We start from the raw sequence: 20,930 nt of genomic DNA, 5'->3' as shown, positions 1-20,930 counted from the left end.
GATTAAGAAACTGGATGAAGTGCTGTACTGTTGTACTAGAATGGGCTTTTGGGGGTTCTGAGTTTGTGTGGTTCATTGCTGTATGCAGGCATGGAAACTTTTTTTGGGGGGGGGTTCTGTGTTTGTGTGGTGCTAGGATGGGGGCTGCAGACATGTATGCACACTTGGACAAACATCACTGGAACAGCATTTTCCCCATGCAGGACCCCGTAGGCTGTTGTTCACCCTTTCTGCACAATGAAGACTCAGAACTAATAATGCCACTATCACTGTGTCAGAGTTCCTTCACAGTTCCTACTCATTCTTTCATGAATTGCTCTGAATTAGTACAAGCTGTCTCTTGCTACATTATTTCATATGACTTCTTTCCCACTACCCAGTCCTTGGGGTAGATGGTCAAATCCTGGAGGTAACCTCATAATATAACTATAATAACCTGATAAATCAGGTTCTAATATTATTATAAAGCTCCATCTATGGGACTGGCACTGTACTAGTGTACAGATGATCCCACTCTCAGAAATATTATCTAAAATGGCACTTTAATGTGCATTATGGGTATTGCATTTTGTATAGTACTCTATAAAATCAGAAATGTAATTTCTCAAGTGGGATTGTCACGATTGTCTTCACACGATAAAGTTATGTAGAAACTAGACTACACCCATCTTTATTTGGCTGTTGCTCCTGTTAAAAACATAATTAAAAGCATAAAGCATAATTACAGCAGTTGATGAACTACTTTAACTGTCATGGCTCCATGATGTGGAATCCTGAGATTTGAAGTCTGGCAAGGCGAGAATTCTGCCAGAGAGCTCTAGTGCTTGTAATTCAGGGGAGAGCACTAGAGCTCTTTAGCAGTGAATTCTTAAGTGTGTCACCAAATTACAAATCCTAGAATGGCAACATGGTTTAAATGATATCAGACTTTTGTACATGTTTAATGTGGGCAAATGCCTTACCTTTGTCTGGCTGTGTTTCACTTCCAAATTGATAAACTTGGGGTCATCAGAAATTGATATTAGAGAAATGATAATATATATTGTGTGGTTCACACAGTTTCCTTATAAAACTGAATAATTTCTTAAACATAGCTAGTTGCAGAGGAGGGGGCAGAGCAGAATTGTGTTAGAATGTTACCTCAAATAGAAGGGAGAATAAATTTCGTTATTTGATAATTCTGACAATTAGAGAAAGATTAACTGCTTTACTCTACTTCCGATTTCTGATGTTTGTGGCAGTTACTATTTCTTTCTCCTAGCAGAGCCATTGTAAAGAATTGTGGGGAATCTGTATTTTCACAGCAGCAGTTGACTTGGATGAGATGACATTCACATTTACACACCTTCTAAAGTGTTTAAATATTAGGTAGGTATGTTGTATAAATTAACCCATACCATTTAATAAAAATGGTTTTTGGTTGCTGTGAATTCATTTTTTGTTTGATTAAAATCTGGAATGTAATTAGCTTGATTTTTTCACAGTTCACTTCCATGAGGGGAGTTTGAAACCAGTACTTGATAAATTGTAATCCAAACCAGTGTGACATAAGGAGAACTGTTAATTTTGTTGGTAAAGTTGTGTTGGAGGAGGCAATGCTTAATCTACCTCCATTTCCCCTCACCTACTCCTGGTATTGTTTGATTTAAGGTGGAATGGAATGCAGGTCCCTGTGCTTTTATTTTCCTGGTATAAGGCTAATGATAAATTAATGGATCTACAGTTTAAGAGAAATGGTGCACTGCTCCAGCAATATTGTTTTGATAAAATTAACTACTCTTTCCCCATGACAGATGCTTTCAAGAAAGGGAGGGGGAATAAACTCAGAAGATCTTCAGGTAGATCTGCAATATCATGTGTTTCAGCCCAGAAAGAGAATCAGCAGCCAGTTTATTAATTGTAAATTTATTTTGCCTTTACACTAAAGAAATATTCATGATAGCTAATTAAATAGTCAACCTTCCTAAAAACAGTGACAATGGGAGCTGACTGAAACTCTGAGGGAACTAAATTTAATAACCTAGAATGTTTTCTCTTGTGTGGTTCAGGTATTTCAAGGTGCAGTATGATCTTGCACGATGAGTAATCTCTTCATGAGAGTGTGTTCTCAAGATCTTAGTGAATGTTGGTTATGGTTAGAACTTCATGAAATACTGATTCCCACTCAATATTACCAAAGGTTCCTTTATGTCAGAATCTATAGAATCTGCCACGTGTTTATATTTTGTTTATGTTGAGGACTATGTCCTGATTTATACTTGGTTGAGTGATATGGCTGGGGTTATCCTGGCAAGACACTGTTTGCTGAAACTGTTTAACTGTTACAATATAGGTGGGATTTCAAGATTCTTTTTCGAATACTAACTAGCCTCTCTAACTAAAAATCTAAATGAAATAGCTTCTTAGAAAATCTTTGCATACAGAATAAATTTGTTTAGATGGTGCAGTGAATTCCTTCTTAACGATTGAGGGGAATCCTCATAAATGGGGTGGGCTGTGGCATGGGGTACTTGGGGGGGAATGGAGGAAGAATGGTGGATACTGAGCAGACTGTTCTTTTATGTGCAGAGCTCCCATCATCGAAGGTGCCTCTGCCAAATTTTTGGTGAAGCCTTAGCCTCTCAATAAAAAATGTCTTGGAAGGTATTCCTTGGATTGTGAACTTAAAAAGCAAACTTTCGCTACCTATTAATTGTTTAATATTTGAAAATGCAAATGGCACTTAATATTTGAGCCATCATTAAAATAATGTAATTGCAGCAGGAAAAGAATTAGGCTTATAATTAGGGAGAAACTATCAAAGGAATTGAAGATTTAATTATTGGGGAAAAGTATTAATTAAAATTAGACAAGAACTGAGTTGTTACATTCTTCATTCTGATGAAACGAAAACACATTTTAAAATTCCCCTTACACCTGACCAGCAAAAATACTTTACTGCAATTTCAGCCAGAAATGTTGAGTTTTGGGCATGGAGTACAGTATAGTTATATGGTTGTTCTGTGTCTAGCGCATTTGATTTTGTAAGTATTAAGTTCTGAAATTATTGTTGCTTCTTATGTTTTTCTTACAGTGTGTGCAAATTTGTGTACTTGATTAAAGAAATGGATGTCAACATGGACACCATTAGTACTAAAGTGGATAGTACTGTATCACGCCTGAAGAAACAATATGATGTGCTCTTGGCACTATACCAGAAGTTTGAAAGGTATTGGTTTGTTATTCATTTGCATGTTAAAATTCAGGTTTTTTTTTAAAAAAAAATCATGGTGTTTGTTTTACGATAATTTTAAAAGACCTGTGTTTTAATAACCCCGTTCTCTATTTTGAGGGGCTAAGCCATTTTAGTTGATTTTACATGTAGAGGTTATGCTGCAGTCCTAAACATACTGACTAGGAAATAAGTCAGTGAGACTTCTAACCAAATACATTTAGGATTGTTCACCTTATCCATTGGTGAGTGTAAGTAATGGACTTTAACTCTTGTAAAAAAAAAAAAAAAGGAACCATCTCCTGGTGAAAGGCAAGAGTACAATCTGACTTGGAAGCACTGATTTCTCTCTGCCTTCCATCCACTCTTTAGCATGAAAATCTACCTGCTGGAATTTTCTAAGTTCTTCAGCATTGTTTTGCTTTGCTTCATCCTTTAGATCCTTTGTTACATGTCCCTAAGTTTGACCCTCGACTTATCTATGGGTCATATCAAATTACATAATTTTGATCCTAAAACCTGCCTTCCACTTATACGTGAGGTTGACTTATAGTTGAATATATATGGTAATCACTGTTTTATTGCTGTTTTATATTCAAAATCTGTATCAAAAGAGAATATGACAGCCAAGTAATTCTGCTGCTTCCAGTCTCATTTTCTGTCAGCTGCAATAGATATTCCAAACTAGAGTGAAAGTAGGACAACAGAGTACTAGGGAACTGGGTGTTGTATACAGATATGTCACTTTGTATTCCTGCACTCACATACATCTCTTTGGTGCCGTGAATACTTCTGTGAGCTGTAAATCTATGGCGGTGCTTTTCACAGATTCCTTTTTCCTTCTGCAGTCCTCTCTTCCATAATACCCAAAATAGTCAACCATCCAGCTGTAGGGTATTTGAGTGAACGTGAGCTCGGGAGTGGGGTGGGGATTTTTGCTTATGAAAGTTTTTGTAGGATTGAGTATTTTTCTGTAAACAATGAAGACAAAATTGGATACAACCCTTGGTCAGAACATATGCCCATTTGAAGACGTTTTAATTTGTTCCAGGAATACTATTATGCAAGAGCAGGGATGGACAGATCAAGTAGGGAGTGGGAAATACTCCTGTAGCTGAGCTTAGTTGTATATTTTCAGCCAAATATGTAACCCTGAAGTCACAGTTGATACTTTCAGGGTTTCCAGCTGAAAATTGTGTGATTTTCAATAGGTAAAGCACTATTGAATGCTGATATGGTTTTGGTGTTTTGCCTCATAATGCCATTCCAGTTGGACCATATTATGCATGATTTATCTCCTGAAAAAAATTGGACAGAGGGGTCTAAGGGCTCAAGGGAAGCTTGGTGGGAATGGCCAAAAAGAAAAAGAAAAAAAAGATTGAGGATGGCTTGTGGCCTGCAGACTGCACATTCACCATCCCTGCTCTAAAGTAAGCTTTAAAATCCTTATAGTGCTTTTATCTCTAGACTTAATGCAGAAATTGCATGATTTTTTAAAAAACAGTTCAGAAATTATCTTTGTGTTTTAGCACTCATGGCCAATAATACATTTTATTCAAATGAATAGGCGTGAATTTGCTTTCTTATGCAGAAGGCATAATAAGCTTCCCAACCTTAATTGCCATTTACAAAATAATTAGGATTTATACTTTCTCAGCCAGTGGAGAAGGAGCCATCCATTATTGGATTAATACTAGTTAATACCTGGTGCTTGCATTTGTATAATTCTGTTGAGGCAACAATTCTGTGTCTGTGGTGGTCACTTATGTGCATTATTTCCCCCCCACAAGGGAAAACCATTCTTCAAAACAATTAAAATTAAGATACCATGAGTACATTGAGCAGTAATATGTGTTATTTTTGTTTTTAGGACTTGTGAGCTCATTTATATTGACCAGCCTAATGATCAGTAAGTATGACTGTCTACAGAAAGAATGGGTGCATAGGTAATGGGCAGAGGGGATTGGTATGTTTCATGTCCTTTGCCATGAAACTGTGTTTTGACTTTAAACCAGGTGTGAGCAATCTCTTGAGCATGGCCCATGGGATTGGCCACCTGCCTACCAGATTCTTTCCAGACACTATTCTTTTCCCCAGGAGGAAGAAAAATTGGGGCCTGGTGGGAGTTGCCTAAGATGTGGGAATGGATGCAGAGGGATGGGGTTCAAAAGTGGAGCTTGGGGGCCTCACTTTCCTCACTCTGGTGTATGGGTGTCTTTATTGTGGGAGTGTAAGTGTGTGTCAGGGTTAATGCTTCATGAGAAATCAGAGTGACCAAACCCACTTTGAGCTCTAGTCATGCTTACTGCTGACATGCACCTCCCTGGAGGTCTCATGGGTAACAGTCTGGTCCTCAGGCAGGAAAAGGCATAAACATCAAAAAGCGTCTTGGTTTGTGGTTCTAAACTGAGTAGATTTTGCCCTGCTGAAATCAGTAGTACCTACTGAGATTTTGATGCATGAACATGGCAGTTACAGGTTGTAGTAAAAGCATCTAACACAACTTTTTAAAGTTTAGATGTGTTAAGAGACAACAGTCATCGCTATTTGTATGTGGCAGAAGGCAGCTCAGCAGTTGCTATTAAAGGTCCAGCCTTTTACTCCTAACCTAGATCTCTGTGTCTTGGGCACGAAACAGATGGATCAAAAGGGCTGTTGTTGGGCAGCGTTGGGGGTGTGGTGTTTACACGACACATGCCCCAAATGTGGCTAGAAGCCACACCAAGTCTGCCCCAACCCAGAAGAGCCAGGCCAAAAAGAAGCGGAAAAAATCGGTACCTTTTTGGCAGCCCAGATCAGATTGGAACTGGGCGCATGTGGTTGCCATGGTCCTGGTGCAAATGGCAGTGGTGCAGTCCTGGCGTGGACCTTGTGGGCTGTCTGCTTCACACTTTGGTTGCCTTTCTGCCTCAAGTCGTACCTTAAATGCTTTGCAGTTAATTGTAGAGGAAGCTGTTTGTTTTAATCCAAACAATGCAAGGAAAACGTTGTTTATCTTGACTTAGAACTGTTGGCTGTATACTTTTATAAATTGTTTTGAAGTAGAAAATGTGAAACCTTATCGTAGTTTTTTTTATCTTATATTTGTAGAACTGGTGCAGAACTAAGTTCACCATTAATTCTAAAACTATGTTGGATCATGTTTCTTTTGGCAAAAGGTAAGTAGTTATAGCATCAGTGGCATATTTAAGGTGTATCCACTTGATTTCAAACTATATTTATTGCTGATTTGGAATGTTAATTTTTGGAATTAGAGAAGGCACTTAGTTTCTTTTTTACTAGTATTGATTTCTTCCTGGGGGAAACACTGAATGGTACTCGACCAACAGAGTTCCAATAAGGTTTATTTTAACAATTTAACAGAGAGAAAAAACAAAGGAAAATATTTTAAATCTCTGTGGATTGAAATTCCATTTTAGGAATAATGTTTCTACAGTTCTGAGAATTTTCCAGTTTTGAGACCTTTTGCTAGCCATATCTCATAGCTGCCAAGTAAAGACTTTTTTTTGGTCACCAAGATGAATGTAAGGACACCTGCATGTCAAAAGGGAGAAATTTAAAGTAATTGGTTAATTTTATATATTAAAAACGTTTGCATTTTCAAGTTATCCCTAGGATTGCAGATTAGTATGGGTATAGTTTAATAGTTTATCCAGATGATGCCTTGCATGCTAAACACTGAAAACAGTTGTTGATTGTAAGGTAGGAAACTCATGAGTTTGAGAGCATCCACAGAATGATGCTAAACACTTTTATTCTAAAGGCCTGTTAATCACACGTTCTCTAGAAAACTCTTCTGGTATCTGAGCATTAATTCTGTAAGAGTGATTTGCTTTCTGTGTAATTTGTGAAGAAGTTATATGATATTTTGTATTTATAGCCTGACTTTCTGCACATTGAATATTATATACGTTTTACATATTAAATAAAGAGATATTCATCCAAAGCCAAACTTGTTTATTTGATGTTCCCAGGAAAAATATTGCAGATGGAAGAGGACTTGGTTATCTCCTTCCAGTTACTACTATGTGTACTTGACTATTTTATCAAGATGTTGCCCCCTGCAGTACTTAAGAACCCATACAGTAAGGATTTAATCTTTTTGACATAATTGCCTAAAAATGGTATGGGCATTCATCATAAAGATTCTGGCACAAGTCCAGATAGGAATATGTTACCTGCCCTATGTTTCAAAGTTGTATTTATATTTTAATTGTATGTTTTCAAATAAATTGACAGGATGCTTAAATCAGCATAGCTTTAATTTACTAAGGGGAGAAACACGCCGCCCCTTTGAACGCCTTTGAACATATTTGAAATATGGAACAATGTGTCTTCAATTCTAAAGACATTAATCTGTAATGTATTGGTCTTCATACCTGTGTAAGACAATTACATGAATTTGTCCTAATGTGTGCACCAAAGTTTCACAGTTTTTGGTGATATTAAAGCACATAATGGTAAATATGTTGTGGCTGTAGAGATACATTGAATATTGAGAAATGGCTATTTCTTACCATTCCTAGGGTTTAGCAGTCTATTGCATCTTGAAGCAGCAAAAACATTTGATTTCAGCGCTCCAGAGACTTCTGGGCTCTCTTGTTTTTATAGCTGCAAGAGGTGCTTGTTCTATCTGCTTCTCAGTAAGTCAAGATTTAGAAGCCAAAAATGTGGCTTTTCTGTAGAGTCAGTTTTAAGGAAGCAGCATTGCACTTTCTGACTTCTTGCCCAAAGAGTCTTGATTGCCTCCCTGTTTCTGAGTTCTTTCTTAGGTCACTCAACTGTAGTACTTGGCTGGTTTCCCAGACATTCCTTGTTTAACGGGTGGAGTGGGTAGGGATTCTGCCCTGTATTTCAGATTTCTAATTTTTAGGTGTGGGACATGAAATGCAACATATATGTTGCTATTACTAATAAATCATAATACATTTATTACAGTTATCCTTTAGATCAGGGGTAGGCAACCTTTTTGAGCCGGGGGCTGGGTTGGTGTCCTCCAGACAACGGAGGAGGGGGGGAGCCAAAAAATAAATAATTAAATAATTAAATAATATAGGACAACATTTTCAAATGTAGGACACATTTTTTTAAAAATGGAGGACATGCGAAAAAAATTGATGATTTTTTAAAAAATGTTAATATAAATGCATGTTTCTTAGGCATGATCAAAATGGAGGACATTTGGGCATTATTCCTAGACAGATGGCAGAAATGTACTTCCCTTTCTGGCCAACCCCCCCTCCCCCCATTCCAAACAGCACATTTGGGCATTGAACATGGCTTTACTTAACGTGGCTTATTGCATAACCAAACTCTTTGGGTTTCACATTGAACATGGGTTCACATAGCTATGCATATTGAACATGTCAAGGTGGTTTCACCGTTCTTGCACCAAGTGTACTTCTCAGAAGCCTCAGAGGCTTTCTGATATTAATATCACCATTAAAGAACCAAAAACACACAGAAAAGGCACTTTGGAAAGTCACACTCTCTTGGCTTCAGAAACAGTGCCTGCATGCCTCTCAAGCTGACTCTCCTCTCATCCTCATCTCATCCTCATCATCCCCCACTATCACTGTCAAACCAAGGGGAACTTGTTAGCATTAAAAGCACCCAAAACACACTTTGAGGGTACACTCTCAGCTTAAGAAAACAGTGCCGCATGCTCTAAGTGACACATCATCATCATCCATAAACACACTACACGTCAAAACAAGGGAGACTTGTAGCATAAAAAAGCAACCCAAAAACACAACTTTGGAAAGGGACCACTCGGCAAGAAACAGGCGCATGGGCCCCAAGCGACCACACACCACAGTCACACACACACTACACGTCAAAACAAGAGGAGACGTTAGCATAAAAGCACCCAAAACACACGGGAAGGTGGACCAACTCGGCGCGCGGCGAAGGTAAACTGGGCTCTTGCGGCGTGCAAGATGTACGGCTCGGCCATCAGCCATCATCATCACACTATCACTGTCAAAACAAGGGAGACTTGTTAGCATTAAAAGCACCCAAAACACACTTTGGAAGGTGACACTCTCTCGGCTTAAGAAACAGTGCCTGCATGCCTCTCAAGCTGACTCATATCATCATTATCGTCATCATCATCATCATCATCACACTATCATTGTCAAACCAAGGGAGACTTGTTAGCATTAAAAGCACCCAAAATAAAAAATTTAAAAACCTTGAGGCCTCTGGCCACTCACCACCTCTTCCTTCCTCCTCTTCCTCCTCCTCCTCTTCCTCCTTCTGCCCCCCCCCCCCCTCCTCCTCCTCCTCCTCCTCCTTCTGCTCCCTCCTCCTCTTCCTCCTCCTCCTCCTGCTCCCCCCTCCTCCTCTTCCTCCTCTTCTTTCTTCTCCTCCTCCCCCTCCTCCATGTGCTGCGCGGCCTGGGGGCGGGGCGGAGGAGGCAGAGGCGCGGGCCTGCGTGGGGGAGGCAGGGAGGGCGGCATGCGCTCGTGCGGGGAGGTGGGCGTGGGCTAAGGCGGGGAGGGTGGCACGGGCCCGCGCAGGGAGGGCAGCGTGGGGCTTCCCCCTTTGCCTCCTCTGCCCCAGGCCACGCGGCCCTCTTCCTCCTCCGCGCAGTGGAGGAGGAGAGCAGTGCGGTCAAGTGGCCCAGGAGGAGGAGGAGGAGGAGGCGGCGGCGGTGGTGGCGGCAGTGGCAGCGGAAGGACCGGGCTGGGGCCGGTCCTGCCGCCTCCGTAGGCCGCCTCCGGCCCACGGGTTGGGGGTTGCCGACCCCTGCTTTAGATGTTATTGCACCTCTCATCAGCTGTAGCATAGCCATGCTACGATGAAGTTGTAGTCCAACAACATCAGCAGTCCCAAGTTTCTCACCTCTAACATTTGCCTTCCAAAATTTAATTTCAGACATAAATGGTAAACTTGTTAAAGGAGAAAGAATTCTTTGCAGGTTATGCCTTTAAGTTGAGAACTTAATAGTTATTCTCATTTCCTTTCCTAGTCCAGTACTTTTATTTTTAGCAACATTTTTGTGCAGTTAAAATACTGCTTTTTTTTTAACATTGGATTTTGTTTTCAAGTAGTAGTATGTAATGAACATACAATTGTTTTCTTATCATAGAATCCTTGAGCGCAGCATCTAATAATGGTTCAACTCGAACTTGCAAGCGAGGTCAGAATCGGAGCACACGTACATCAAAATCAGATACAGAAATAAAGGTTATTGAAGAACTTTGTAGAGAATATGATTGTAATTTGGATGAGGTAAGACTAGTTGAGGATTTATAGAATATTTATTTCATTTTCCGCAAAGTAACTTCTGTCCTTTTTCCTCAGTCATAACATCTCTTGCCATGTACTTTCCACAGATTGCAGTATGATTTTCCCACTGTGTTGCCAATATGTTCAATTCCTCTTGTTGACATACATTGTGTTTGTCCCAGTGAAACCGATTTTTCATTCTGTTTGGAGAAGCTATATTATGAGTGGATGTTTTGTACAGTAGAAGATGATATCCTTAGGTTGCTAGACTCTCTGATAGGCAACAATATGTTTAGTAGTCTTGAAGTAAACAACCTAGTTGAAGGGTAACTTCTACTTTCATTTTTGCTTGCATGTTCCTGGTACTTAGAACCAGTTTTTCTAATTATGTTTCCAAGGAGTCTGGTAGCTCTATGGCTATGTTTCCTGTAGTTTCAAGACATCTTTTGAAACTACTATCTGTCACAAATACCCAGTAGGTGATTAAAAGGTGAAGCCCTTAGGACTTGGTATAACTGAACAAGGTCTTCCGATTTTTTTTAAAAAAAATCCTAGGAAGTTCTTTTCCCAAAGGAGATAATTGATGTATGAATGCTCCTGGTCTTGGTTGTTCACCCAGTTCATAAACTTAATTCTGTGTTGCAGGAGTTGATGTCAGTTACTTTTTGTCCTCATGTAGGGAAGGAAATGAACAAATATCTTAGAATTGTCCAATCTTTTAATAATTAAATCATAGAGTAGGAAGAGACTTCAGGGGTCATCAAGCCCAACAACCTGCCATGTAGGAACACACAATGAAAGTACCCCTGACAGATGGCTATCCAGCATCAAATGTGCATCAGAATTTACCTCAAGCACATGAAGATCTTTCCAGTTTATTTTTTTCAGCCTGACACCATCAGAGGGACACACTGCAAGATGTGGATCAAAGTTTGACGTGGATCAAAGTTTGTGTCTCACAGAGCTATGAGATTTCTGCTTTTGCAATACTTAAGAATATATCTGCTCATTTCCTGACAAACTCTGCTATCTCTGTCACCTTTGGGACTGTTTTGCTTTAATTAACATTTGCAGGGCTGCTACATGAAAGCCAGAATTATCCTTTGTATAAAGTATGAACTAGAAACATTTGTCTTCACCAAAATCTCCTTTGGATAGCAGGTACTTGGGCAGATGGTTTAATTTTTTTGGGATGTCAGCCACAAAAGGCTACCTCCATTGCACAAAAAACTAATGTTGTAACTTATAACATTTATTTTCTGCAGTGGATGCAGCTGTAAATACTACTGGCTGCTAGGCTAAGGCTCACTAGATTTTGATTAGCTAGCAATACTTTCATGTTTGCTACTTTTTCTAAGTCATAGCTTTTAGTTTTGTAGTTCTGGGTCTTTTTGGGATTGTGAGGTTTTCATTGTTTTTTTTCCTTTGCTGTGGCACTTTTATCTGAAAAAAGATTGCTCTTTCATTGGGACGAATGTTCATCAGCTTACTTAGGTCCTGTACAGACCGGCACTTTGGGCTGGCTGGGGGATGGAGTTGGGGCGTAGCGTTCCCACGATGCACCATGATACCATACGCTGAAGGAGCGCCATATAGCCGCAGCTATTGCCCTTTCTAGGGCACAAAAAGGAGCCGCTTTTTGTAGCTCCTTTTCACACCCTGGAAATGCCGGATTGGGGCTGCGGCATGCGGTTGCTGCTGCCTCAATCCAATTGAAGAAGAGGTGGCTGGAGGCTGCCCCTTCGGAGCTGTTTGTACAACCCCTTAGTGTATTTGTACCTATATGAACAAATGGGAGGAGTAGCCGATCCACAGTATCTACCATTGTCTGCAGAAAATAAAAAATATTGAGGATGCCCCAGTGTTCTTTCTCTTTTTCTCCACCTTCTGACCTGCAAAAATCTACAAATGTTTGTCACCACGTGACATTTCCTTCAGTGGCTACATATGACACATGATAGCCAGTTTGTTACTCATATGTTATAGCTTCAACTGCTTTATGTACTTTTTATGTTAATAACATAATAAAACTGAGTAAATTTTGCCTTATTCTAGTGTAGTAGGATCATTAAATGTGACCTTTATTTGAATTTGGCTTTCAAATGGTAAAGCAAAAAATGATACATCACAAACGACTCAACCTAATGTTTGAATTTGTGCACATTTGATGGGTCTACCCAGTCAAGCAAATAGTAGAATATCTTCTAAATCATTGACATGCATTATAAGCATTTGTTTTTCTATGCCTGGTGTTTAAGTCTGAGGAATCATCTTTCATGTTCATACAGATAGGATTAGGTTAGAGTTTCTGAATAAACAAGTACAGTATAGTTTTTCTGCTCTGCATGAAAACAGATTTCTCAGTAGTGACAGTATTTTCATTTAATTTTTTTTAGGTGAAAAATGTTTATTTCACTAGTTTTATTCCATTCCTCAATTCCATGGGTATTCCAGCTTTCAGCAGACTTCCAGAGGTAACATTAGAATCATTAGACTAAATTTAAGGATACTCTTCTTGTATTGTAGCTATGCTTCTAATAATCACATACTATCTTTAATTCTTAATCAATATTTTGTTTTGAAGTACTGAAGAGATATTTAACAGACTTTATGATTCAAACTATTGGGAATATAAACATGAAATAAAATGTGACTAAGGAGTGAAACAGACTGCCCCAAAGGGGTGGTGTGACACAGCCTGAGAGAGCTGGATCAGGGCTGCTGCAACCCCACGCTGCGACCCCAATCCATTTGCCAGCTCAAAAAGAGGCGGCAAAATGATGCTGAAATTCTTTAAATTTTTTGACAGGCATAACTCTTTGAGCTCACCCTAAAGGCCGGATCGATGAGATAGTGGAGGGGATTGATGCTTCTTTGCTCCGAAAAGTGATTAAGCTCTCACCTTTCTCTAGGGCAGGGGTAGGCAACCTGCGGCCCGCGGGCCGAATGCGGCCCAGTGAGGCCTTGGGACCGGCCCCAGCCCGGTCCTGCCGCCGATTGCCGCCGGGGCCTTTGGCCTTTCACACGAGGGGCATGGTGGGGAAATTATCTATAGAAGCCTCAGAAACATGCATTTATCTTAACATTTTTTAAAAAATCAGCAAATTTTTTGCACGTCCTCTATTTTTATATAAAAGTGTCCTCCATTTGAAAATTTTGTCCTACATTTGTCCCGGTTTATTTATTTGTTTGATTTTTTAAAAAAAATATTTAATTATTTATTTTTTGGCTTCGGCCCCCCAGTTGTCTGAGGGACAGCAACCCGGCCCCCAGCTCAAAAAGGTTGCCTACCCCTGCTCTAGGGCATTGTTCTTTTTTGATAAGTCTTAAAGTGCAGTACTTACATTGACCCATGAATAAGTCAATCCAGATTTTCTGGGTCAATTTTTTGATTAAAATTTCCAGACTTATACATAAGTATATATAATATTTTAGTAGAATAAAATAAAAATAAGTTCTCTTAATCTTTTGAAAACCTAGATTGATGATATATCAAGCATATATGAAGAAATGCATTTGAAAAACAAGGATATTGATGCCAGATTATTCCTGGAGAAAGATGGAATATTACAATATGAACATACAGAATGGTAACATCCTTTCCCCTCCTTATTTCATGTGTCTTTATTTCTCTGCTCATTAAGCAAAATGTAGTTTTGGGGAAGTGACTGCTGCTTAATGTCTCCCATCTTTCACAGTATTTTTTTAGTGATGAGTTGGACAAAAAAAAAACCATTAGGAAGAACTGTCTGACAGGATGCATTCTGTTGGTAAAACATATGATCTAGGCAGGTGGAAGACTCAACTGCTGTAGTTATTGTCAAGTCTTTGCTTCAAAACTCCTGTCATGGATATTAAAACTTCCTACATGAGCAGAATTGTTCTGTTTCTTTATTTGTAAATGTGATAAAAGAAGTATGCATGATTTCAGATTGTAAAATTGTGTCATAGCTTAGATCTGAGTTAAAGAAGAAAGAGAAATCAGAGCCAAATTTGTTGAGACATTTTGTTAAAAATAAGAAGTGGGATCAAAGATAAACAAAATTCTTCTTGGAAAAAAATGGAAGTCTTGCCAGAAGGAAATAAATAGGAAAGAGTAGTATACACAGGTGAAATAACTGAAAGGTGGGAGTAGAAGGGGAAATAATGACACACTACTTTATAATAAATAATAAATAAAACTTTTTATTTATGTCCCACTCTACTGTAGCAAGACAATCAGAGCAGCTCACGCTAAAATGTCCACATACAATATAATGCATAAAATTACAATATCCCCCCCTCTTAAAAATGAATTAAATATATTACAATTAAAAGAGTTTTAAAATCAATTTATAATAAAGATAACATAGGCAAGTTGGTGTGAGGGGGTAATCAATCGTGGCTGGGGAATTTATTTGGGAAAGGCCTGCCGGAAGAGGTCTGTCTTGACAGCTTTTTTGAAGTTAAGTTGGTAATTTGACGAATCACATCCGGCAGGCCGTTCCATAGCCTTTGGAGTGAAGCTATTCTAGCCTCATGGAGCTATCATGTATCATAGCAGAAAAACATTTGTTTGCAACAAATTATATTTTTCTCTTGTTAAGTTTACAGTCAGAGAGAACACCAACAAAAAACTCAGGTGATGATCTTCCTATCGCACTTCCACAGACTCCTGTTCGGTAAGAATAATTTAAGGTGGCATTTAAAAAAGAATTCAAAAATTTAGGGAAAAAATGTATGTGTATAAAGAACTATCCAAATCCATATTTCAATTCTCAAGTATTATGAACCTTGTATTCTTGTTATTTGATACTTTGGCATTAAAATGGTGAAGAGTCCCAGTGAATAAGGTACAACAGTGTGGCTGGTAGCTTTGGTTAAAGTGACATTCCTGTTCCATTCACAGAAGCAGATGGTGATAGATATTCTACTGCTGTCAGCTTCTCTAAGCAAATATAATGCTGGTGAATGTTTCATTATTTCAATTTAACCAGAATTGTCTTCAGAATGTCTGCTACTACTGACAGTTCATAAAACACAAATGATCTAAAATGCCTCTGGGTTTGTTAAGGATATTAATGAAGGGAAATAACATTTTATTGTAATGACATTCAAGAATGTTCTTTCGTAAAGGATCATTTAATTGGATTTTTTTTCTGTTCCAAAGAATGTTATATATTTCAGGAAATTGTAACAACACTTTGCTTTTCTATAGGACTGCAATGAACACTATTCAGCAGTTAGTGATGATCTTAAATTCGGCAAGTGATAAACCATCAGACAAACTTATTTCATACTTCAATGTAAGCAACAGCATTAACTAATGGAAGCATTGATATGAATACAGTGTAGAAATAAGATTGTTGTGCTATGTTGTGTAAAGTATTGCATTATCAATGCCTTCCCCCCCGATGCTTTCACTGCTTTAGATAGTATAACTTCCTCTCCCATTTTTAAATCCTTTTCTAATTGTAAACATTCTAAAGGGAAGGTTTATTTTTAAAATGCAAGTCTAAGATCTTCTGTTTTCTAGCATACCTGTTTTAACATTAGCTTCGTGTTCTTTGGGAGGACAAACAAATCTAGGTGAAGCTGGGTGTTTGGGCAGATCTTTTGCTTGGAGATGGGGAAAAATGCTTACTAAAGTCTTTCAATATCAGTTTTAAAATATTTGGCAAAATCCAGTGGTATTTGTCACCAAAGGGAATGATCACCATTGCGGAAACATATCCCTCCTTTCCTCTGCATGCCTCCATGTATGGTGAAGAGAGGGAAATCCCTTTCAAGTGGAAGCTGGCTTCTTCCATGTTGGTTTCTCCCCATTGCTTGGAAGCTATGAGTACTGCTAATGATCATGGTAAAATACTTATTTGTTTTTATATTATTTGCCTTTTAGAATGCATTACTAGAAGATTAAACTATAATTAATGCAGTAACAATCTACATTGAAATTCTAAATTCTAAAAACCCAACATGAAAAGTAGTAAAAACAAAATTTCACACAGCTAAAACCACCCAGCTGCCACTAGTAATAGAAATAGTAAGATGCTAAGTATTTTTTTAAATATTAAGTCATACATGAGATTTTTTAAAGAAATCAATTGATATTGAAATAGGTGACATACATAAAAAGTCTAGAAAAAGAAGGTGAATTTTGCCTATCACTGAAAGGTAAAAAATATTGGCACAAGGTGAGTGTAATGAAGGAGAGCATTCTAAAGCAGTGGTGCTCCCACTGAGAAGGTCCTCCCATTTATAGTCATTCTCTTTTTCTCAGATTGTGAGGGCACAAAAGGACTTTTATTAATCTCAAGGCACAGGCAATAAATATAGGAAGAGTTATTACTTCTGGTACTATGATCCCAAGTTATGTACACCTTTCTAGTTCAAAACCAGTAATTTGGATGAGGCCTGGAAACTGAAAGTGAGAGGAAACTGCTGTAATAAATCAACGCCTGGTGTCAGTTAGAAAGTGTGTAGCTATATTCTGCATGGTTCCTGGAGACAAGCATTCCTCTGTACAATAAAATAATACAACAGGGCTTGCAGAATCCAGACTGTTTGCTTTTTATTAAAGTGATAGCTGGGATACCAGAAAAAAGCTGGTAAAAGCACCTCGTATATAATTAAAACAGTTAAAAACCAGTACATTCAAACATTATAAGACTATAATACAGTGTTACCTCGGGATACGAAATACCCAGGTTACGAAATTTTCGGGATACGAAAAAATCCCATGATTATTGTTTCGGGTTACAATGTTTTTTCGGGTTACGAAAAAACTTTGGTGCTTTTTTCGGCTTTTTCGCACGGAATCGCGGTTTCCCCATTAGCGCCTATGGCAATTCGGCTTACGAAGGCTTTTCGGGTTACGAAAGCGGCCGCGTACGAATTAATTTCGTACCCGAGCCACCACTGTATTCTGATCCTAGAAAGAAGAGTGAATGATGTCTTTACAGAAGATGGGGTGGATAGGCTTGCAGGAAGCGATCCGTCCTAACTGCCCTTGAAACCCTCCAAGGAGGTAATAAGATGGATCTCTCTGGGACGTTGTTCCAAGTTTAGGAGCCAATGAAGTAAAGGTCTTTGAGAATTGAAAGCAGTCTGGTTGGATGTACTTCCAACAGATTTTTCCCGAGGTTCCGAGAGTACGGGGAGGATTATACAGGGAGAGGCGTTCCTTTAATAACTCAGGCCCGAGCCATGTAGGCTTATAGGTGAACCACACACTTGTATTGGGCCCGGAAGCTAATAGGTAGCCATGAAGATCTTTAAAGATAGGTGTTATATGGTCAAATTTTGAAGAACCAGTGACCAATCTGGCTGCTGCATTTTGTACTACTTGAAGCTTCTGAACTTGGTACAAGCGAGCCCCATGAGAGCGCATTACAGAACAATCCTAGAGCACATCAAGCAATGAGCTTATTTAAAAACCTTGAATTAAGGTTTATTTTCTGAAGTACTATCTTAAATCATAAAATCATTAGTTTGTGTTCTATCTTTAGGTTTTTCAGATAACCTTTCTTAGGTAAAGTAAAAAAGATGGTAGCGTTTTCATACCCTCAGGTATCGAAATTTGCAGTCAATCTCCCCTTCCCTCCACACCATTTCCTTTCTCAACAAAGGGTGACTTAGTATATATCCTGTAAAGTTAGGATTTATGTGGAAGGTTTTCTTGTTTTTCAAATATAATAGATCTGTTCATCTAAGAACCAGCTTCCTTGACCCTTACAGAACTGCCACAGTAAATCCTACCCAGATGTACTGGAAAGAATAGAAATTTGGCTCGTGTTTTCAAAGAAAATTTGCTGAAGCAGTTGGACAAAGATGTGCTGAAATTGGATCACAGGTAAATGTAAGGAGAGGTAGGAGGGTATAATTTCTGCTCCAGGCTGTAAATTGCTTGGATTTGGAAATGGAATCTATTTGAAAAACTTGACACATGCTGGACTAATGGTCTCTGGGAATCAAAGTCAAATCATGTTTGTGTTTGACTGCTGTTGTGTATTTCAAACTTATGGTGACCCGAAGGTGACCTCTAACAGTTTTTTCTAGACAAGATTTGTTCAGAGGAGGTTTGCCTTTGCCTTCTCTTGAGCGAGAGTGGGACTTGCCCAAAGTTACCCAGTGGGTTTCCTGGCCAAGCAGGAATTCAAACTCGGGTCTCCAGAGTCATAGACCCGTTTACAGACAGGCGTAAAATACGTCCTGGGGACGTACTAGGGTTAGGGTAAGGTGCGTGCCTTACTCACGCACCAACAACCCTAATACATCCCCAGGACGTACAAAATGGCGGCGCCCGTTCTACACGGGGGCCGCCATTACGATGTCAACCGCCCGCCCCAAACGGGGTTTGTGCAGACATGACATCTTTGCGCCATGCGAGGGCGCATAGAGCGCCTTTTCCGCGGTGATAGAAGGAGCTCCGAAACGGAGCTCCTTCGCGATTTGCGCCGCTGGCGCAGCCTTTAAATGGCTGCACCAGTGGCACAAGGGAGAAAGGGGCCAAGCGGCCCCTTTCTTCCCTCCCCGCTGCTGTCGGGTGTCCTTGGGCAGGAAGCCCAAGGACACCCCTTTCCAGGCTGCGGGGAAGCGGCCTTTTGCGCTTCCCTGCAGCCTGGAAAGGGGCGGATCGGGGCCCCCAGAGGCTGCCGTTCTGGCAGCTAAGGCCCCGATCTGGCGGGGAAAAGGGGCGCCTACAGGCCATCTCAAAGGGCGGTCTGTAAAAGCGCCATAGTCCAAATCACTCTACCATGCTTGGTTTATATGCTTAGTGTTGATGGAAATCCTTTACAGTGAATATTTGCTCTTCAATTTGTAACTGTGAAAGCCAAGAGAAGCTTTGCTTTTTACAAAAATAGTCAGACTTATCTTTTTTTAAATAATGGTTTTTATTTGTTTTATAACAACAATACAAAACAAACAATTCATAATTAACAAATAGCCTGGAGGTCTATTTGCAAACTTGCTTAATAGCTATCTTTGTGAGGAAATAGCTGTAAGTCCCAGTCTTTTGTTGAAAATATTTCATAGATTTTGTTTTCTGTCTTTATTTCTGATACATAAACATTCAAATCCCAAAGCTAAAAGGACCATGTTTTTGTTTGGAACTTCAGGAATGGTATAAAAGGCTGAGCCACATGCTAACAGTAGGAGTAGATGAAATTGGAGAGGCTGGAAATGTGTTATGGGAGGAACACATATCAGACTTTTTTTATGGCACTGAGGAAGAGAAGTGCTATAAGAAAACCTCCAAATTTCTATGTAATGTACATAACTAGACCTAGTACTTCATTCTCAGACACTTCAGGGCACTTTCTGATTTTCTATTCTAATCTTCAACTTCCAGCATCTTATCAACAGATGGCTCATTCTTTCTGCCATTTTCAAGACTTAAGTTTCCTGGAGTTTTAAAAGAAATAGGACTCTTTAGGCTGAGTCATCTCGTGGAGCATTTTAAGTAACTAGGGGCTTCCCAGACGGCCCTTTGGGACGTCCGGAGGACGTCCATTTTTAAAAAAGGGGCGTCCTTTAGACGCCCCTGGGCTCGTACGGACTCCGTCCGTACAAGATGGCGCCGCCTTTCTACATGGCCGCGCCATCTTTACGCATCGGACCACAGCGTCCAGACCGTCGCGCCTGCTGACGTGCGAGCGCGCCCCTGGCCCTCGCTACGTCGCAAACGCGACGCAAAGAGCTCATTTTGGGCTTTTTTCGGTCCGGCGGAGTCGGGCCGCTATAGGTCCGGCTCCCCGCGACTCTGGCGGCGGGGACCGCCAAACGGCGGTGTGTAGCCGCCTAGATCGCTAGAATCTTTAGTCCGATAGAGTTGTACTTTTCGTCCTTTTTTTACTCTGCTGAAGTGATGGTCAATAGTATTTCCACATCTCAGATGGATCCAGTGTTAAAATGCTGTGCAGGGGTGGCAACCTTTTGGCCGGGGCCGGTTGCTTCCCAGGGCTGGGGGGCCGAAGCCGGGGGTGGAGCTTCCACCTCCGTGGCGGGGGCGCATGCCAGGGGTGGTTCCACCCTCCGTGGGCGGGCCGTGTGCCAGGGGTGGAGCTCCACCCTCTGGGGCGGGGGCACGTATCGGGGTGGAGCTTTCACCCTCCTGGGGCCAGGCCTCCCCATCTTTGCAGGCCCCTGATGGGGCCCCAGGCCCTGTCAAAGGCCGGCAAAAAAGCCTCTTGGAGGACCCCAGCGACGGCACCGGGCCTCCTGGAGGCCTGCTGCCGCCGCCGGAGTCCTCAAATAGGGGCTGCGATGGCGGCATTGGGCCTTCCAGAGGCCCGCTGCCGCCGCCGAGCCCTGTTGGAGGGCGCCAACGACGGCATCTGGGCCCTCTAGGAGCCTGATGCGGCGCCGGGCCCTTGAATAGCACTCCGGCGGCGGCAGCGGCCTTCCAGAGGCCCGATGCGGCCGTCTGAGCCCTGTTCGAGGGTGCCAGTGATGGCAGCGGGCCCAGGAGGCCCGATGCGACCGCCGGGGCCCCTCGAAATTAGAG

General features: G+C 40.5%; 1 protein-coding gene across 1 annotated transcript in view; it reads left to right on the top strand.

The window, feature by feature from the left end:
- The window catches only part of RB1 (RB transcriptional corepressor 1), an 83,649-nt gene that overhangs the window by 7,387 nt on the left and 55,332 nt on the right, over nucleotides 1–20,930 (top strand). The window contains 12 exon segments of the mRNA XM_042471650.1: nucleotides 1,262–1,368; nucleotides 3,074–3,208; nucleotides 5,082–5,120; nucleotides 6,302–6,369; nucleotides 7,186–7,296; nucleotides 10,305–10,447; nucleotides 12,841–12,918; nucleotides 13,925–14,034; nucleotides 15,031–15,105; nucleotides 15,642–15,729; nucleotides 18,161–18,204; nucleotides 18,206–18,275. Of these exon segments, the coding sequence (XP_042327584.1) occupies nucleotides 1,262–1,368; nucleotides 3,074–3,208; nucleotides 5,082–5,120; nucleotides 6,302–6,369; nucleotides 7,186–7,296; nucleotides 10,305–10,447; nucleotides 12,841–12,918; nucleotides 13,925–14,034; nucleotides 15,031–15,105; nucleotides 15,642–15,729; nucleotides 18,161–18,204; nucleotides 18,206–18,275 (1,068 nt within the window).

Source organism: Sceloporus undulatus, chromosome 1, assembly GCF_019175285.1.
Source record: "Sceloporus undulatus isolate JIND9_A2432 ecotype Alabama chromosome 1, SceUnd_v1.1, whole genome shotgun sequence".
In the NCBI taxonomy this organism is placed as follows: Eukaryota; Metazoa; Chordata; class Lepidosauria; order Squamata; family Phrynosomatidae; genus Sceloporus; species Sceloporus undulatus.
The sequence above is the reverse complement of the archived record's forward strand: the minus strand, read 5'-3'. Positions and strand labels throughout refer to the sequence as shown.